At 48.7% G+C, this 18,688-nt stretch overlaps 1 protein-coding gene across 2 annotated transcripts; it reads left to right on the top strand.

The window, feature by feature from the left end:
* The first annotated feature begins 805 nt into the window (after positions 1–805).
* TBC1D20 (TBC1 domain family member 20) lies at positions 806–18,153 on the top strand. 2 transcript variants are annotated; one of them, XM_081917147.1, is made up of 8 exons: positions 806–1,017; positions 4,381–4,566; positions 5,183–5,263; positions 7,406–7,592; positions 10,112–10,213; positions 10,703–10,844; positions 12,667–12,776; positions 14,043–18,153. In XM_081917147.1, exons 1-8 carry the CDS (start codon positions 972–974, stop codon positions 14,299–14,301), a joined length of 1,113 nt encoding a protein of 370 aa, XP_081773273.1. In that variant the 5' UTR covers positions 806–971; the 3' UTR covers positions 14,302–18,153. The 2 variants fall into 2 exon arrangements, with proteins under 2 accessions (XP_081773273.1, XP_081773272.1); XM_081917146.1 differs by having other exon boundaries at positions 821–1,017; positions 12,592–12,776.
* Positions 18,154–18,688: the final 535 nt, after the last annotated feature.

Genomic DNA, 18,688 nt, shown 5'->3' with positions numbered 1-18,688 from the left:
AAAGCTCAAAAGTGGAGCAGCAGGTACCCTCTGGACACACACTCACCAACTGCAATACAGGCATGTTTTGAGTTATTCACTTGAAAGTGAGTTGACCACAACTTGGCCATGCATAGACATCAAACCCACCCATCTGCTCCAGCAAAGGGCAAATTCCTCCTCCATCTCTTCATGCATGCCCATCCAGGGCATACTTTACAGATGAATTATCTGATGCAGTCTCTCCTGATACTTTCCATTCATCCACTACGAGCAAATGTTTCCTCACGTTCTTGGTTGGGTTTAGCAGCAGCATGTATGTAAGATTAGGTAATCACAGGGTGCTCAGTCCTTAAGGCACGGTTTCTTAGGCAATTTAGATTTCATGTATCTCCTGCATATTTTTCTGATCATCCACGTGACGTTGTCCTCATCCACCGGCCCCCGATTTAATTCGGATTTTTCTGATCAGCACAGAATGTGTCAAATAAAAAACAAACACAAGATCACATGCTATCCAGCTGTGGACACATTAGGTGGCCATTGTGGTTCTTTAATTGTGTGCCAGCACATTATAAAATGGGCAGAGCTAAAAGGCTCTTTGGTTGGCAGCTTACCCATAAAAGACAGCGCTTGCTCCCCTACACTTTCTATCTCTATGTTCAACCTCCGAACCCAGAAATTCCCTTTGCGTGCCGCTCTAGCCTTTCCCTGCGACATCTATGGTAAAGCCGCTGCGCTATCGAGCGCAGAAACGGAGCAGGAAGAGGAAAGCGGGTGCGACGCATGCGCGGCGGGCGCTGTTTACTCCTCTCCGGCGTGCGCTCGAGGCGCGGCGGTTGGCGGTGACGTTATTGGCAGGCGCCAGCCGAGGCGGGCAAGAAGCGAGAAGTGGGCGGAGCCTCGGGAGGGAGGAGTAAGGGAAGAGGGGAAAAAGAGACACGAAGCCGGAGAGGCCCGGCCGGGATGCTCCTCGGAGGCGCCCAGAGACCATGGCCCTCCGGAGGCCGCCGCCGCCGCACGACAACGGGAGGCGAGGTACGCGGGCCGCTCGGCCGGCGGGGGTGCGAGGCCCTCGGCCGACTCGACAGCCGGGCGCCTGAGGGGGGAAAGGGAGGCCTTCGCTCCGCTGAGGGGCGACGCGGCCCTGAGGGAGAAGGGGCGGGGCGGAGAGGAGGCCACGCCCCGTCCCCCTCGCTCAGGAGACAGGAGCCAATCGGAGGGGGCCGTTCCGGGGGTGGGCGGGGCGACGGGTGACGCTTTCTCCCCTCGCTTCTCAGAAGTGCAGGCAGAAGTCGAACAGGTGAAGCAACTGCGACTCCCACCATCTGGTTCCCTATGTACTTTATTTATTTATTTATTTATTTTGGGGGGAGGCAGATTATTCCAAAGCACTGCAGTGGGAGGCCCCTTGAATGGGGGTGGGAGCATAGCTGTCAACTTTCAGATTTGAAAATAAGGGATCAGCAGCCTCACCTGTCCCGGAGACAGTCTACGGGATATATAACAATCCAGGAGAGCAGCGGGAAGCGGCACTGAAATAAGGGAATTTCCCGCAAAAAAAAGGGAAGGTTGACAGCTATGGGTGGGAGGAAGCTGCTCTCCCCCCCCCCCCGCAGTGCTAAGACAGGTGTGTGTTCATACCATTTCGCTTCCAGTGCAAAAGTGAAGTAGGTGGGCGGGCTTCTCTCAAGAGGGTTAGGATCCATCTGCAGGGATACAGCAGAGAAGGTGTTCTCTCTCTTTCTGATATGCACATACTTTCACTTAACAAAATTTTAAAAAGGTAAAGGGACCCCTGACCATTAGGTCCAGTCGTGACCGACTCTGGGGTTGCAGCGCTCATCTCGCTTTATTGGCCGAGGGAGCCGGCGTAAAGCTTCCGGGTCATGTGGCCAGCAGGGCTAAGCCGCTTCTGGCGAACCAGAGCAGCGCACGGAAACACGCTGGAGCGGTACCTATTTATCTACTTGCACTGGTGTGCTTCCGAACTGCTAGGTTGGCAGGAGCAGGGACCGATAACGGGAGCTCATCCCATCGCGGGGATTCGAACCAATCGGCAAGTCCTAGGCTCTGTGGTTAACCCACAGTGCCACCCGTGTCCCTTTAACAAAATTTAGGTACCGTTTTATTGTAAAACCTGTAAGCAGTTTACAAGAAATGTTGGAATAAAAGCAAATTTACAAATGATTAAAATTAGCAGTAAAAGAAATTGAAACGCAGCAGCTGCCTGGGTGAGGGCTGGAAAGCTCTTGGTCTAAGAGCTAACCTAGAAGTGGGGAACGCGAGCTCAGGAGCCAGGTGCAGCCGTTTCTACCTTTCATTCATTCATTTCATTTATTGTACTTATTAGACACTTGTCGCCTGAAGGTCTCCAAACAACTTGCAGCAGAAAAAAGATATGCAACATATAATACCATAGGACTTTCCCCAGGATACACACCCTTCACCAGCCCTGCTTTGCAGCCTCCTTTTTGTCTGGCTAGAATGTGCTGTTAAACTCTGATTGAGAGGGATATGCATAGAAAAAGCTTCCTGTACAAAAGCAAAATTAGGATTCTTTGCTGCACCTACATTTGCTTCTGGCCCCACCTACCACTGCCCTAGAAGCAATATGGCCCTCATAAGGAAAAATATCCCACACCTAACTGAATTACCGTATTCCTTTTAGACAGATAAGTTTTAAGCCACCCTCCTGCATGTATGGAGGAGCCACTCTCCACCCCTCCTGCATGTATGCAATCCATTTCACTGTTTCCTGTGGGGCTTCTTTTGGGGGAGAAACAGCATTTTATTCCACTCATACTTCTTCACTAAAGTCATGTGTGTGCAAAACAGTGTTGTCTCGGCTACTGCCGTCCTTGGGAACCAGAGCACAGAGGACCTTCCATTCCACTGTAATGACACCTGTGCAAATTAGCAATAAGGAGGATATTGTGAAAGAGAAAGAAACCAGGGTCAACTTTTATTTAGACTGTGAGTCAAGTAGAAAGAAATCCTCCTCCTGTTTGCTCGTCTTGCTTATTTTGGGATGATTTCTGTCAAGTGGCATGTAGCTTTCCAAGTTCCAGCATTGTGTTGTGTAGAAAGTGAGCACTCATGAAATTTCCTGCCAAAACAACCCTCTGTATGTGGCTGGAAATGCAGAAGAGTTACACACTGCATAGCAAAGTTTTAAAGGCACTGTTGCAAACTGCAGGGGGTTGTGTAATTGGGGGTGTGTGAGAGGGTTTTTGGTGCCCTCCTTTTGGGTCATTTGCTGTCTTGCAAAACTATCCAGAGTGACAAGTTGCCTTGCCAAGTTAGAGCCCTTCAAATCAGCTCCCATCTGAATTCTAAGAGTGGGTGTTATGGATGCAAATTGCACAAACAGAGACTTATGAAAGAGGCTTTTAAATGCAAACTGGTCATGCTTCCACATATTTGGCTCCCTGAGGTTGTTGCTGCACACCACCACCACCCCTCCCCCACTTTCCTTCTTGCACTGGAGAAGTATATATGAATATAAAACAAAGCAGCTGATTATCACCAGCTTTTTCTGGTGGCTCTGATCCAGATGTGTAGCAGTGTTCACAATGAAACTGCAAAAGGTTTAGATCTTTGGGAGCTTGTTGTATTGTGCCCAATGCATTTAGCCTGCTGCTTTGCATAACAGTCAGATATCCTTAAAAGGTTATACTGGATCACGTGCTTGCTTTGTGCTTGCCTTATTACTGCTGGCAGCCCAGCCAGGTGGGTGGGGTATAAATAATAAAATTAATAATTAACTATTATTAACCTTTGCATTAAAAACAAATTGGCTAGTTTTTAGCAACAGTCAAGTATACCAAGTGCTACTGATGCAAGTGTTGCTTAGTTTGTGATTCATTGGAATGAGGCTACGTGTCTATGTTGGTGTGAAAAAAGCTTTCTGTGATGCAACACTTTCTGATGTGATTCTGTTGTGATGGAGAGTCTCACAGTGACTGACGGTCAGATCTTTTGAATGTACAATACCAAATTGTGTACAATACTAAACTGAAAGGGAAAGTGTCCTATATGGCGCTTGAGCAGTTCTGACTTTCAGAGCATTAAGCTAAAGATTCCATAACGAAACAGCAGAGTGTCAGCAAAGAGATCACAAAGTTACTAGCCTGCGACATTTGCATTGGCCCATCTGATGTTTGTTGTGTCACCATTGCCTTTCAGTCAACTCTTTGGTTTCTTCTTAAACAAGTTTATTGACTACACTGCAGAAAACACCCTGCCCTTAAGACTGATTTGGTGGGTTGGCCAGTGTGATCTAGCGCCTCACTTTTCCCATCTTGTAAATAAATTACTGTCCCCTTTTGAGGCCACAATCATTAGCAGGCGAAACTGCTGTTAAGGCTGGTTTGAATTTGTTTTTTGTTTCTCTCGCAGACTGTGATTCCAAGAAAAAAAGGAAAGAAGCAGAGATCTACCAGGCCCTGAGCAGCGAGCCTGTGGATGTAGCTGCCCTCAGGCGCATGGCTATCAGCGAAGGGGGGCTGCTGATGGATGAGATCCGCTGCAGGGTGTGGCCAAAGCTGCTTAATGTGAACACAGAGGACCTGCCACCTCCGCCAGGTGAAGCCACATAACTCTTGCAATCTGGGGAAAGACTCTGGGAACCTTTGAGCTTGAGTGTGGGGTTAATTACTCAGACAAAGCACAGTTTGCATTTTGGTTTTACAGTATTTATTTTTTTATGTAATTGGAGAGCTCTCTTCCATTAATTTGGCTTTTAGTATTCACACAGAGTTGTTCCGTGGCTTCACCCTCTTGCATATTTAATGCTATTAAAAAGCAGATCCAGGAATGGTTTTAGAATAAAAATAAATAAATCCAGGAATCCAGTAAAACTCCTTTTAGATGCAGCCCCCACAAATGACAGCAAATCCATTTGGAAGTGCAGCTGGTTCTCTCTGGTGCAATTAGCAGGTGAAGAGAAGCCTGTTCAGATGGCATTGCAATATGTGCTACCCTTAAGAGACACAGATGTTTCCCTGGTGCTCAGAACCTGTGCTGTTAGTGTCCCATTGCATAGATCAAACCATGTTTTGAACATTGATGAGTACTTGTTAACAGGTATTCAGTTTCTGTTTTTATGGCTGTGTTAAACACACTTCCCTCCTTAGTTCCTTGGGGCTGGTCCTCCTTTTGTGACTGCTGTGGATTTGTGACACTCTTCTATCCCTCCTAGGTGAGGAACTCCGGGAGGACAACAAAGATTACCAGCAAGTGTTGCTGGATGTGAGGCGATCTCTCCGACGCTTTCCTCCAGGTACAAGAAGCTCTCTCTGCTTCCAGCTGTGGGGTCTCTGCAGAAATCCCTTGGGTTGAAAGTAGAGATGACAGAGAATTTCATTTGGCCTGCATTTCTAGTGAAATGACCTAATTTACACCTCCCACACTTATATGCAGATTGGAGCACAATCATCCTTTGGGATTTCACACTTCTCTGATTTTCTTGCCTCAGAAAAGAAGTGTTTATGAAATGTATGCAATGACATAGTGTTTTGCAGCAAAACGTACATTGAAATATTAATTTAGTTATAGATTTCCACACATATTTTGCTTTAAGAAATTCACAGGTAACTTTAGGAATAAATACATGGAAAGTTGGCATGAGCTGGGAATAGACTGAACCATCTACCCCTAGTAGAAAACCATGATGCCTGAACTAGTTTAAGTTGATAGCTTAGACATGCTGCTTGCGATATTGTTGCCCTAGCAACACCCCAGTGGCCCAGAATAAGTGAGTCTTGAGGGAGGTCCTCTGTTTCTTTATCTGCGCTTGTGTTTTCACTCCCCACCAATGGGTGATGCTGCTGTATTCTTCATTTAGCTGTTGCTTGCCTCAGACCATGGTATTCTTCAGCCTGAAGTGAAAGAGCTGGTGACTCTTAATGTGCTAAGCTGAGTCACTTTGCCAGCAGATCCAGTTCAGAGAGAACTTCTCCGTGCAGAGGAAGATGCAGCTTCCACTTCTGTGTGCCACTGAGAATCCTGCTGTATTTCATTGTGCTAGGAAGGGTCCTGTGTACTACCAGAGGGTGCTCATGTTTGCAGAATATCAACCCAGTATATTTGTAGCTGAAAAGTTTGGAGCCTGACAGCACAAATGTAAACTACTCCCTTCTTTTGCACTGGAACAATTAGCCAATTGAAGGGTGTTGCATTTTAAACTGTCTCAAGCCAGCTAAACACATGAAAATATGACCTTGCCTTGTGCCAAGTAATGTCATAGGTCCATCTCGCCCAGGTCCTGAGTGTCTTTGACGGCAGCTCTTCAAGATCACAGCAGGATCTTTTTCCTCCAAGTCCTGCTGCCGCCTAAGTTCCTGAAGATCCAGCTGAAGGAACCAAATACTGAGTCTCCCTCTGAGCACCAGTGATATTTTGATATTTAATGAAGCTGCGAGACTTGGGATTAAAATAAGAGATAAATTGCCTGGGAAATCAGATTTATTGCTTGAACCAAGGGAGGTCCACCTTCAGGTAGAGATGCTGTAAAACTACTATTACCAGGTTTTCTTGCAGGGATACAGTGGCTGGTTAACTGCTTTATACTTGTAGTGCAGACTTACTGAGCGTCTGCTATTGTGTTTGGCCATGCGGGACTGCACACTGTATGCACAATAAGGTCATGGGGCTGAGGAGATAATTAACCCCTGTTGTTAAATCCAGGAATCCCTTAATGATTCTGCCTTTGGATCTATGTGTGTTGCCTTCAGCTGGCAGGAGACAAGAGAGACAGGCAGCTGAAGTACCATATTTTTCGCCCTATAGGACGCACTTTCCCCCCTCCAAAAATGAAGGGGAAATCGGGGTGCGTCCTATGGGGTGAATGCAGGCTTTCGCTGAAGCTTGGAGAGCGAGAGGGGTCAGTGTGCACGACTCCTCTCGCTCTCCATGCTTCAGGAACACATCCGCAGCCTAGGCAGCCCTGCGGGAGTTCCCGCAGGGCTGTCTAGGCTGCGGATAGCAGCCTGCCACCCGGCGCGACAGGTGCCCTGAAGCAGAGCACCCCTCGCGCCGGGCAGACATCCGCAGTGTGTTGGAGTCCTGCAGAAGTTCCCCGCAGGGCTCCCCACGCTGCAGATAGCAGCCTGCCGCCCGGCGCGCCCTGCATGCCGGACAGACATCGGCCAGCCCCACAAGCTCAGGGGACAGCAAGGAGGCACAGCGCTGCCATCCCACTGTTCCTCGACCTGGTTTGGTTTCCCCCACCTGGTTTTGTGGGGGAAATAAAGGGATTTTTTCCCCCTTTATTTCCCCCCAAAAAACCTAGGTGCGTCCTATGGGACGGAGCGTCCTATAGGACGAAAAATACGGTAACTCATGTCACTGAGATGCAGGATGTTGTCTGGTGGATGTTCTCAGCTGCCAACTCTCCGAACCCTTCTTGTTGCTCTCCTTGCAGGGATGCCAGATGAGCAGAGGGAGGGGCTGCAGGAAGAGCTGATTGACAGCATCCTGCAGGTCTTGCAGCGCAACCCACAGCTTCACTACTACCAAGGCTACCACGACATCGTGGTCACATTTCTGCTTGTGGTTGGAGAGAGACTGGCAACGGCCCTCGTGGAAAAGCTTTCAACCCATCACCTCAGGTACTCTTGTCTGCGTTAGAGAGCACCCCGGACTGCGGAGCCAGAAAGGAGTCATGGAGCAGGCTCCCGGGTTGCTGCACAGTGGCGAATTCACATGGCGACCCACCTGGGTTCCAGGAATAGGTTAGCGGTGGCTGTTAGGTCCCTGCTGCAGAATGGTGCCTCTACCTTTAACAAGGAGTGAGCCAGGAAGAAAAGTCCACACAGTGAAAACGAGGATGCTCAAGTTGCTCCTTACCTTGGAACCCCCAAATCTCCAACTTTCTCTCTCTGAGCCAGGGGTCAGCAACCTTTTTCAGCAGCGGGCCGGTCCACTGTCCCTCAGACCTTGTGGGGGACCGGACTATATTTTGAAAAACAAAAAACCAAAACGAATTCCTATGCCTCACAAATAACCCAGAGATGCATTTTAAATAAAAGGACACATTCTACTCATGTAAAAACACACTGATTCCCGAACCATCCGCGGGCCGGATTGAGAAGGTGATTGGGCTGCATCCAGCCCCCGGGCCTTAGTTTGCCTACCCCTGCTCTGAGCACATCCAATGGGATTTACATAAGAAGCTCCCTTATATTGAATCAGACCATAGGTCTACCTAGCTTGGTGTTGCCTTCACTGATAGCTGCTCTCTATGCTTTCAGGCAGGGAACATGCCCAGCCTTACCTGCAAATGCCAGGAATTGAACCTGGGACTTTTTTGCATGCAAAACATGTTCTCTAACGCTAAGCTCTGGCCCTTCCCATTGAGTGTATTTCCTGCCACAGTGGGTCTTAAAGCCTTTGTACTGTGCATCAGCCTCCCGCTAAGGGAGTTGGGGTTGGTTCTTGAGTGGAGCTGCCTAGTGCCTGTATTCCTTTCTACTTCCCGTTGTTTGGGTTTGCAGCCTCTCAATGAGGGTTAAACGTCCCCCAACTGCTGACTGTTAGCTTGCTCAGTTAGAGGAGGGACATGCAGGCCCTTCTGGAGAGGGAAGTCTAATTCCCCTCCTCTCTGAACCACATTCTCTGCATGTCACCCAGGTTTATTAAAAAAATTAAAGGTTAGGTTTCAACATTGTGCTATTACAAACGTTCCATCTGTGCAAGCATATTAGGTTGCCAGATGGAATGACTCCTCCTTCCCCCCTTGTGCTGTTCTGGGGTTTCTGCCACCCACTCCAGGGCCAAAGTTAGGGTGGGCAAGGGGAGGGAAGCCCCATAGTGCAAGCAAAAGCCCTTGCAGAGGCTTCCACTGATGGGTTTGTTGGGTGAATCCCACCCAAAGATTCAACATCTCCTTCCTGCTCTTCCACTGGGCTTCTGTAATAGAGATGGTTGAAACCCAGGTCCTTTGCTATAGACATTGCACCCTTCCTCGTTGTTCTAGGACTGTGCTACCTAAAGTTCCCGGAACTAGTCTGCCCAGGAATCGGCATTGTGTTGCTTTTGCTGTTGCTTCTTGATGTAGATTAGAAAACGTTCTGCTGCACTTTGATTAGGCAGTGGTAGTTCTGCCCAACTCAGTGAAAAAGCGCAGTGGGGAAGGGACTGGAGAGCAGACTGGATGGATTAAAATCTTCTGGGTAGATGTAAGAGGACATAATCTAATCTGATCTTATTATAACTGCAATACAAACAGTGTTGCAATATGTACAATATAACAGTCTTAAAAGAGGACAAAGAAAAAATGTATTTCACTGTACTGTGGGATGGCAGGTGCAATTATAAGGGAGGCTGATGAATGCCTGATGCTTTGCTGCTGCTCTTTCCCAATTTCCATCCATTGTTATCTTGTTTGCATTGGGAGGGACTGGGCAGCTGTGAGAGTTAAGTATTCCAGTCCCAGACAAAGCGTGGCCAGCCTCCTGCAGAGAAATCACTTTCACACCCTTTCTAAATACTAACTAGAAGTTGAGGCAAAGGTTGAAGGAGTGTGTTAAATCTACAGAGCCTGGGGGGGAGAGAGGGTTGTTTTCCCCAGATTCTTCTCAGGACCAGCCCTTGCCAGACTTTCCTGAAGCTAGTTTTTGCAGAAACGTTAGTGGCTAGTGGCAATGGCCAGTTTCTGAACCCAGCATCTACTTTCAATCTGTGTCGAAGCAATTGTGGCATTCACAGTGCACCAAGCCCCTTGTGAACATAGTTTTCTCAAGAACATAAAGTGTGTTGTTGTTTTCCAAAAGCAAGCCCATGACTTTGGACCCACGCCTTCAGGGTCTCTGCATGTTTTTCTGCTGGAGTCCTGGTGACTTTCCTTTTCTAAAATAAAAAAAAATGGACCTGCATGGTCACTTGTGTTTCTCCATTGCAACAGCCTCTCTTGTGTTCAAGTTTGTACACTTGCCGGCCGCTTACTGTGAGTGAGCCTCTGGTTGTTGGAACCAGAAAGTATCCCGTCTCCTATTCCCACTTCCCGGGGCATTTGGGTATCTCTTGGCTTGTGGTCTGCTTTGCACCGTTTGCCGTCTGTGATAAACAAGAGAGTGTTTGCTTCACACTGCCTCAAGACTTGGCTGACCAGACCTGCTTTGCCTGGCAGGGATTTTATGGACCCGACAATGGACAACACCAAGCACATCTTAAACTACCTGATGCCCATTATAGACCAGGTGAACCCAGAATTGCATGACTTCATGCAGAGGTAAGTGGAATTGCTGCACTTTCCTTTTTTAAAAAAATATTAAAAATGCATGCAATTGAAGGTTAACTCTAGGAAGTCCTCCCTTACTGCTGCCTAGCATGACTGAGCAGTGCCTTTTTCAGCACCCCTCTCGAGATGCAAAACTTGGAGAATTTGGTGATGCAGTTAGTGGCTTCTAGGCCTTCAGTGTCCATATTCTTTTGTATGCTCTGAGAAATAGAATTGGAAGCGACCTTGAGGTGGAAAATCCAAAAGCATTTCTGACAGGCAGCCACCTGTTCAGTCTTGGCAACCTCCAAGGAAGAAGATGTCACAAGCCTCTTTTGATAGCTTGTCCCTTCCTGAATTCCTGCTGAATCCCATGCCATATCATGTGGAGAACAGCCATCCCAGCAGCTGCAATTTGCAACCTGGGGGGAAGGGGTTGAGCAAACGGGATGCTTTACCTTGACCCCTTTGTTTCTTTGTTCCTCTTCCTTTTTTGCACAGAGCTGAAGTGGGGACCATTTTTGCTCTCAGCTGGCTGATCACCTGGTTTGGACACGTGCTGTCTGACTTCAGACACGTCGTGCGGTTGTACGACTTCTTCCTGGCATGCCACCCGCTAATGCCAATCTACTTTGCAGCAGTGGTAGGTGTCGCTCACTTCAGCAGTGGAACATGAACCAAACCAGGCTGTGCTTTTTGCTTCCCGCCCCAGGTGCATAGAGCTGCAAGAGACAGCTTTGCTGCTTAGCGGCTTCTTTGCCTTCAGCACAGAGTTCCAGTTGCAAACCTTCCATCAAGAAAACAAGCTTGAGTCTGTAGCAGAGAGTATTGGCTTCTCCTCCTTGCGTTAAGCTATTATAATAATAATTTCTTATTTATACCCCACCCATCTGGCTGAGTTTCCCCAGCCACTCTGGGCGGCTCCCAATCGAGTGTTAAAAACAATACAGCATTAAATATTAAAAACTTCCCTGAACAGGGCTGCCTTCAGATGTCTTTTAAAGATAGGATAGCTGCTTATTTCCTTCACATCTGAAGGGAGGGCGTTCCACAGGGTGGGCGCCACTACCGAGAAGTCCCTCTGTCTGGTTCCCTGTAACCTCACTTCTTGCAGCGATGGAACCGCCAGAAGGCCCTCGGCGCTGGATCTCAGTGTCCGGGCTGAACGGTGGGGGTGGAGATGCTCCTTCAGGGATATTGGACCAAGGTCATTTAGGGCTTTAAAGGTCATCACCAACACTTTGAATTGTGCTCAGAAATGTACTGGGAGCCATTGTAGGTCTTTCATGACTGGTGTTATGTGGTCTCAGGGGCCACTCCCAGTCACCAGTCTAGCTGCCGCATTCTTGCAGTTTCCAGATCACCTTCAAAGGTAGCCCCACGTAGAGCGCATTGCAGTAGTCCAAGCGGGTGATAACTAGAGCATATTATTATTATTATTATTATTATTATTATTATTATTACCATCATCATCATCATCAGTTTTGCTGTGCTTGGGCAGATGAGTTTCACAGAAAACGTTGCCATTAGTCCATACCATAGGGATGGGAATTATTCTGCATGTTGGAGAGCAAGGCTGCTGTTTGTCAGAGGACGATGGATCATTACTTGGGACCTATCCATAAAGTCTAGGGCAAGCTGCTGCTGTGGAGCCATGCGTGCTTGTGCTCTCGTTCTCTTTCTCCTGGCAGCTCTCACATTCAGCAGTAGCACAAGGGCTGCATCTGGTTGCCTGGAGGTAATTTTGACTTGCCACAGTTCGTGGAATCATATAATTTTTAGAGTTGGAAGAGACCCCAAGGGGCATCTAGTCCAACCCCCCTGCAATGCAGCAAAATTATAAGGGAGACACATGGACTGCATATCACTTGCTATTTCCAAAGGGTATAGAGTGGAACCCTCCTTGCAGCTGCTTTGGCAGGGACTTTTTCCTTTTTTAAAAAATTGGAATTTTATTTACAACATAACATAAACCCCCACCCCCCCAATACAGAAATCCACCCTCATTAAACGTGAACATAACATACAATGAGCATAACATACAACAATACAAACAACCAAATAAAAGGCTTCCTTTATCCTGTATCTGGCCTCCTTATTTACTTCTTATAAGCTGTTTCCTTTAGGAATAATTATTAAGATTTTTCTAATTATAACTTAAATATCCACAAAGTCTCCTGCAGACATTAATCGAAACAAGTCCAGGTATGTATTTTAGGGCACTGTTTTGTGAAGTATCCTCTGCATTTCCCCCATGCTTTTTGAAACTCTTGTCACACGAGATCACAGGTGGCAGGGACCTTTTGAACCCTTGGCAGCAGTAGCCCTGTGACAGGGAAGCATTGGCGCTGTCCGCCACCTAAGCCGAGTTGCTGCTTGCTTCTCTGCAGATCGTGCTCCATCGCGCACCGGAGGTTCTCGCCTGCGAGTGTGACATGGCCTCCGTCCACCATCTTTTATCGCAGATCCCACAAGACCTTCCGTACGAGACCCTGATCAGTCGAGCTGGAGACCTCTTCGTTCAGTTTCCACCATCGGAACTTGCCCGGGAGGCTGCTCAGCAGCAAGCTGAAAGGTGGGTAATGAGAGCCTTTAGTTGGGGCGTTAGTGGAGATGTAGCACAGCATATTCCTCATGGGGTCGTTTGTCCACCTTGGGTCCCCACCATGCGCTCCGCTCACACGAGGCTCCTAGAAGCTGTCAGCATTTGACAGCGGCCACACCCCGGGAACGGCTTCGACCGGCCAGCTAAACCAGGTGAGGGCAGCAGATGGATCTCAAACCCTCAGTGAGTTAGGGACTTCCCCTTCATGGCTCTGGGGGATAGGGCGAGACCAGTAGTGGGTCCAGCAGTCATAAAGGCAGTTTCTGCACATGCTGGCCGCACTAGGAATTCAGAAAGAAGCAGAGATTTCTCCTCCAAAAAAGCAACCCACTCTCTGCCTTTAAAACTTCAGTTTGAGAAAAGTAGCTTGCCCTTTCAGCAGTTGAGTTTTCATTCGGTAGCTGCTTATGTCGTCTCCTGTAGCAGAAAAAAAGGAGCAACAAACCCAAACAGCGGCCCTGAAAGATAAAGAGCGTGTGAGAGCTCCACTATCCTCTTCTGAGCATCTCAAATATCCGTTGTCCCTTTTGCCTGTTGTGTAAGATAAGGTCACTCAAGGTTTCTACAAGTGCCGTCTCCTGGCTCTGATAACAGCTGCAGGCTGGTTTGATCGCCCGCTGGCTGTGGGTCTCAGATGTTGCCTGTGTAGACAGAATGGGGCTGGCTGCTTGTTTCTAGGTGTCCATGTGAGTTCAGCAAGCAAGGTCAGTTCAGGAGTTCAGGCAACTCTGAGCTGCTCTTCCATTCCATTGTCTGAGGTGGACTGATCCCTAGGAAGTGAGCTTCCTGCCCATATCCTTTTAAGAGAACCAAACTTGAGAATTTTAACTCATGGTAAAGTTGCTAGTTTCCAAGATCCGGAAAACACAACAAACTTTGGGGGTGCTTTCCACACTTATTGTGATACCCTGAGCCAGTGTGGTGTAGTGGTTAAGAACGGTAGACTCATAATCTGGGGAACCGGGTTCGCGTCTCCGCTCCTCCACATGGAGCTGCTGGGTGACCTTGGGCTAGTCACACTTCTCTGAAGTCTCTCAGCCCCACTCACCTCACAGAGTGTTTGTTGTGGGGGAGGAAGGGAAAGGAGAATGTTGGCAGCTTTGAGACTCCTTTGGGTAGTGATAAGGCGGATATCAAATCCGAACTCTTCTCCTCCTCCTCCACAGCAGGAGAACCATATCCTGCCTGGCTGCTTGGAATGACCTGCCCTGCCTCTGTTTCCTTCTTCCCCTACAGGACGGCTGCTTCCACCTTCAAAGACTTTGAGCTGGCTTCGGCCCAGCAGCGGCCCGACATGGTTCTCCGGCAGCGCTTCAGAGAGCGGCTCCGAGCGGAGGAGCGGGCAAAGTTGCTCTTGGCAACCAAACCAAGGACCAACCGCTTTGTCAAGCTGGCAGTCATGGGGCTGACGGTGGCACTGGGCGCGGCAGCTTTGGCTGTGGTGAAGAGCGCGCTCGAGTGGGCACCCAAATTCGAACTCCAGATATTCCCCTGAGAGTCGAGGAGGAAGTTCCCTGCTTACCGTCTCCTGCTTGGTACACCAGGCATAGGCAGCCATGTCTGCAGAAGGCAAATTGGGTTTTGGAAGCCCCTGCTCTCTTCCCTCCCCCCCTCCTGCAACCTGCCTTACTAATTCAAGCCACCCAGGCCTGGACCTGCAGTCATCTTGTTCTCACCTCCTCTTCTTCGCCTCCCTGAGCATCCAGAGCCTCTGGGGAACCTCTTTCGGAACAAGGGAAGTGGCTGCCTTGGCTGCTACAAGGCTAAAGAACCTCATTTTTTGCTGTGCTTCCTGCCCTGTTCATGGGCCTGTATGCTGTGTAGCACTTGAGCAGAAGTTCAATTCTTCCCTCCGGGTCTTTGGCAAAAGGGGAGAGAAAGAAACAGAAGAGTATTTTCAGGGACAGTGCTGGTTCTGCAATATTAACTGAGATAGGGTGAGGGGAGATGAGTCTGGGCCCAACCGTTCAGAGGTGTCCTCCCTTCCTTTCCCTCTCACCTATTTAGTTGCCTGCATTCCTAGATGTGGAACTGAAGGGGCAGCTTCCGACAAGTTAAAACACTGGGAATCTGCTTGTTTTTGCTTTTGAGGTCTGTAGCAGATTGACTCACGTTATCTCTCTCTCAAACGCGAAGCCTGCAGCAGGGGTTGCAAGCATGTGAACATGTTTCATCTTGGAGACCATGTAGCTGTCACCCAGCCACCCACAGCACAGCTATTTCTCTCAGCCAGGCCCCAGTAGGAAATTCTGCATCTGGCGCATGATGAATTACTCCTTGGAACATGGTCCATTATGGCTTTCAGAGTTTTTTCTGTTGCTACCATCTTGCAAAATCAATAGCAGCAGTTTCCGTTAATGATCTTTCCGTTAAGGGAGAGATCTTCCTGTTGTGAAATTTTGCCCTGCTGCAGGACCAACGTGGTCGATGTGAGGAGAAAAGTGCTTTAAAAGATCTGAGCCACTAACAGAAATAGACGTATTGTCATGCACAAAGGGTTTTCCAGAAACTGTCCACTCAATCCAAAGTCCCAGGCACTCCATCGATAAACCCCCCATGCTCCTCTACCTCCTTCCTCTGCTAATAAACCCTCACAAGTGTCCTTACCTAATTTACACAGCTGAGTCCTTTTTCCCTGATGGCAATTATGTATTCAGTCACCTGTAAAACTACCTTCTCAGTCGGCCAAGCATTACTGTGGAGGGCGAAGGAAAGTCAAAACCAAGGATCCAACTGCTTGGTCAAACTGGCAGCCCTGAGGCTGATGGTCATGCTGCGTTCGCCAACTTTGTCACATTGAAGCGGACAGCAGAGCACTTGGGACCTGCGGCCTTTTGCGATCTGCTGCGATGAACTCATTCCAACAGCGACGGAAGCCCAAGTTGCTCCCTCTCCCCTGGAAGATGAGCAGACTTGGCCGTTCAAAAGGAGCAGCTCCCAGAGGACGCCACAGTGCCTGGAGCCCTTAACGACACGGTAGCAAGGCCTAGAGCTAACCAGTGCATGCATTTGTTTTGCTTTTAAGAGTGCTGGGTTTTGCTGTGCATTGGGATTTGCAGTCACCGGAAAGACAGGGGGCAGAAAAACAGAGATACCTCCTTTTCCCTGTTTTGCCTGCTGGGAGAATCCTCTCACCAAGCCGAGAACTGACCCCAGAAGGACACATTGCTGCCTCTCTATTTGGATTGTGCTTCCTGCAGCCAAGTCATTCAGCTATTGGTGTCTTTTTTTGGGGGGGGGGGAGCTTTTCTTCTGCAGTGGGGCAGTGCCCTTCAGCTTTGGTGGGAGGCAAATCAATCTGCCACCCATTGGTTGCGGGCCTTGTGATATCAGCAAGCCGTGGGCATGGGGATACCAGGATGTCCCACCAGCAACAGTGAACAGCAGAGAAGGGAAAGTGCCATCTTAGTCCCCGGTTGCCAATGCAGTGCTATCCAGATGTTAAACTACAGCTCCCATCATCCCTGAGGAAGTTGGGAGTGCAGTACTTGAAATATCCACATTGGCCGCACCTTTCTCAAGTGGCCACAGTGTGGGTCGTAGCGTGCCTCTGAAAGAGCAGGGGTTGAATGATTGACACCTGCCGCAAGGGCTGGGGCTTTTCGTTACCGGATGGTGTGGGATGGAAGAAACACGTGAAGCGTTATTTTACTAAGCACTTTATGAAAATCAAGGCTAAAAGAGGAAGACTTAGAAGGAGGCCTACTTATCCCTTGTGGGTTTTCTTTTTGCCTTAGCAGGAAACTGTTTCCTAGCAGGTTCTGACACTTTCCATTTGAGGTGTATATGAGACCTGTGGAAGCTGCATCTGCAGCCTGAACAAGGCTGGATGCAGCCTTGGCCTGAAGCTGTTCCATGTTATTCGGGCAGCAGAATGCAGAAAAAGGTTTAAGACAGGCACCCTCTTCCCTCTGCTCCTTGTGGCAATGATGGGCTGACTTCTGGTTTATTAAAATGGAAGAGTCATTTCCTCTCCCTCTCACTTGATCTACCACCAGATATAGATATGTATTAAAACCCCCAAATTTCAGCAGGTCTAGAATCTGCGGAAACGAAACTTCGTGCAGCGGTGGCGAGGGGAAGCTTTGTTTCATGATCAGCATTCACCAGCTTTTTAAGCTGAAAGCACACAAAACCAGCTGATTACAATTGGCGGAATCTGCTAGTAAAGTGAGACTGCAGCACTTCAGGTTTGAATGCTCTCATTATGCAAGATAATATTCTCTGTGTGTTGAAAACTAGCCTGTCAGGGGAAAGGGTTCAGCCTAGTTTTTCCCCACCCACCCCCACATGCTTTTTTTTCTGCCTTCGGGGAGGACATGACCACCGCCTGAAGCCGGGAGTGATAACTGTAAGGCAAGCTTTGCCACTTGATTTAGCTGAAAGTATAAACTGACCCTTATTATCCCAGAGGGAAGAGCAGTACAAGTGAGTGCAAACACTTTGCTCTCCATTGACTGCAATGAAGGGAGAAGCCCATGCATCAAGAATAAACCACATGGAAGACCATCATGTATGTGAAGCCACGAGAGGTGGAACTAACCTTTTATCTCCATCCTTTTAGCTGTGCAGAGACAAGAGTTAAGCCCCAGGCTGTCTCTTCCCTCTGCTGTGCGTTGCTGCAGGCTGGTGAATTTGACAGCCACATAACTCTGCCTTTGTGTCTCCTGCAAAGCCGCTGACTCTGCTTGCGGTAACTGTTGGAACTCGTGCCGAAGCAGGTGGCCACCATGAACGCATTTGGTGACACGCCACAGTTTTGCCAGGTTCCCTAAAGCAGATTGTCCCTTGGACTTTGGGGACTGAGCCATTACTGTAGCCTGCCTGCTAACACTAGGAAACCACTGAGCAGCCTGTTGCATTTTTGCAACTAGCCAGGCTTGTAGGGCAGCCTGCTGGTCTATGCAGTTGCAGACCAGTAGCAAAACCAGGAGGTTTAAGTGACACCCAGCCGGGCCACTTTGCATAGGCTAGCAGGCTACCTTGGTTGGTGCTCCTTCACGACTCATGCAGGCCTCCCTGTTGCCAACCCACCATAGATATGGCAACAGGTGTGTCAAAAAAGGAGCACTTTCTGAAGGGGAGAGGCAGCTGGAAGAAGAAACAGCTGCTGCCACGCCAGACGTCCTGGGTTAAAATCATGGCCAGGGAGATGCCCGCCAACTCTAAGCCACCTTCCGTGGGGAAATCGGTTGTTTCTTTACCGTGCATAAGCGTTCTCTGATGAAGTTACTACTCTGTATAAAGATTATACATATGTATGTAAAATGCAGATTTGTACAAGGCTTGTAATTGTGTAAAAACAAAAACCCAACAACCAAATAAACACTATACCCACTTACTAAACTGATGCGTTTGCAGCACTGCGTTTTCCTCCTCTTCCCTGACCCATTTTGACTTGTTATAGCTGCTTGCTAGTCTCTGGTATATGCAACGCGGGTGGCGCTGTGGGTTAAACCACAGAGCCTAAGACTTGCCGATCAGAAGGTCGGCGGTTCAAATCCCCGCGACGGGGTGAGCTCCCGTTGCTCGGTCCCTGCTCCTGCCAACCTAGCAGTCCGAAAGCACGTCAAGTGCAAGTAGATAAATAGGTACCGCTCCAGCGGGAAGGTAAACAGCGTTTCCGTGCGCTGCTCTGGTTCGCCAGAAGCGGCTTAGTCATTCTGGCCACATGACCCGGAAGCTGTATGCCGGCTCCCTCAGCCAATAAAGCAAGATGAGCGCCGCAACCCCAGAGTCGGCCACAACTGGACCTAATGGTCGGGGGTCCCTTTACCTTTACCCTCTGGTATGTAATACCAGTTCCTGGGGAGAGCACTGTTGTCCCCTCTGAGCTTCCTTTATGCATCTGTTTGGCCACCACAAGAACACGATGCTGAATT

Source organism: Podarcis melisellensis (genome assembly GCF_964234715.1).
Source record: "Podarcis melisellensis genome assembly, chromosome: 6".
NCBI lineage: Eukaryota > Metazoa > Chordata > Lepidosauria > Squamata > Lacertidae > Podarcis > Podarcis melisellensis.
This window is presented reverse-complemented; position numbering and strand designations above follow the sequence as displayed.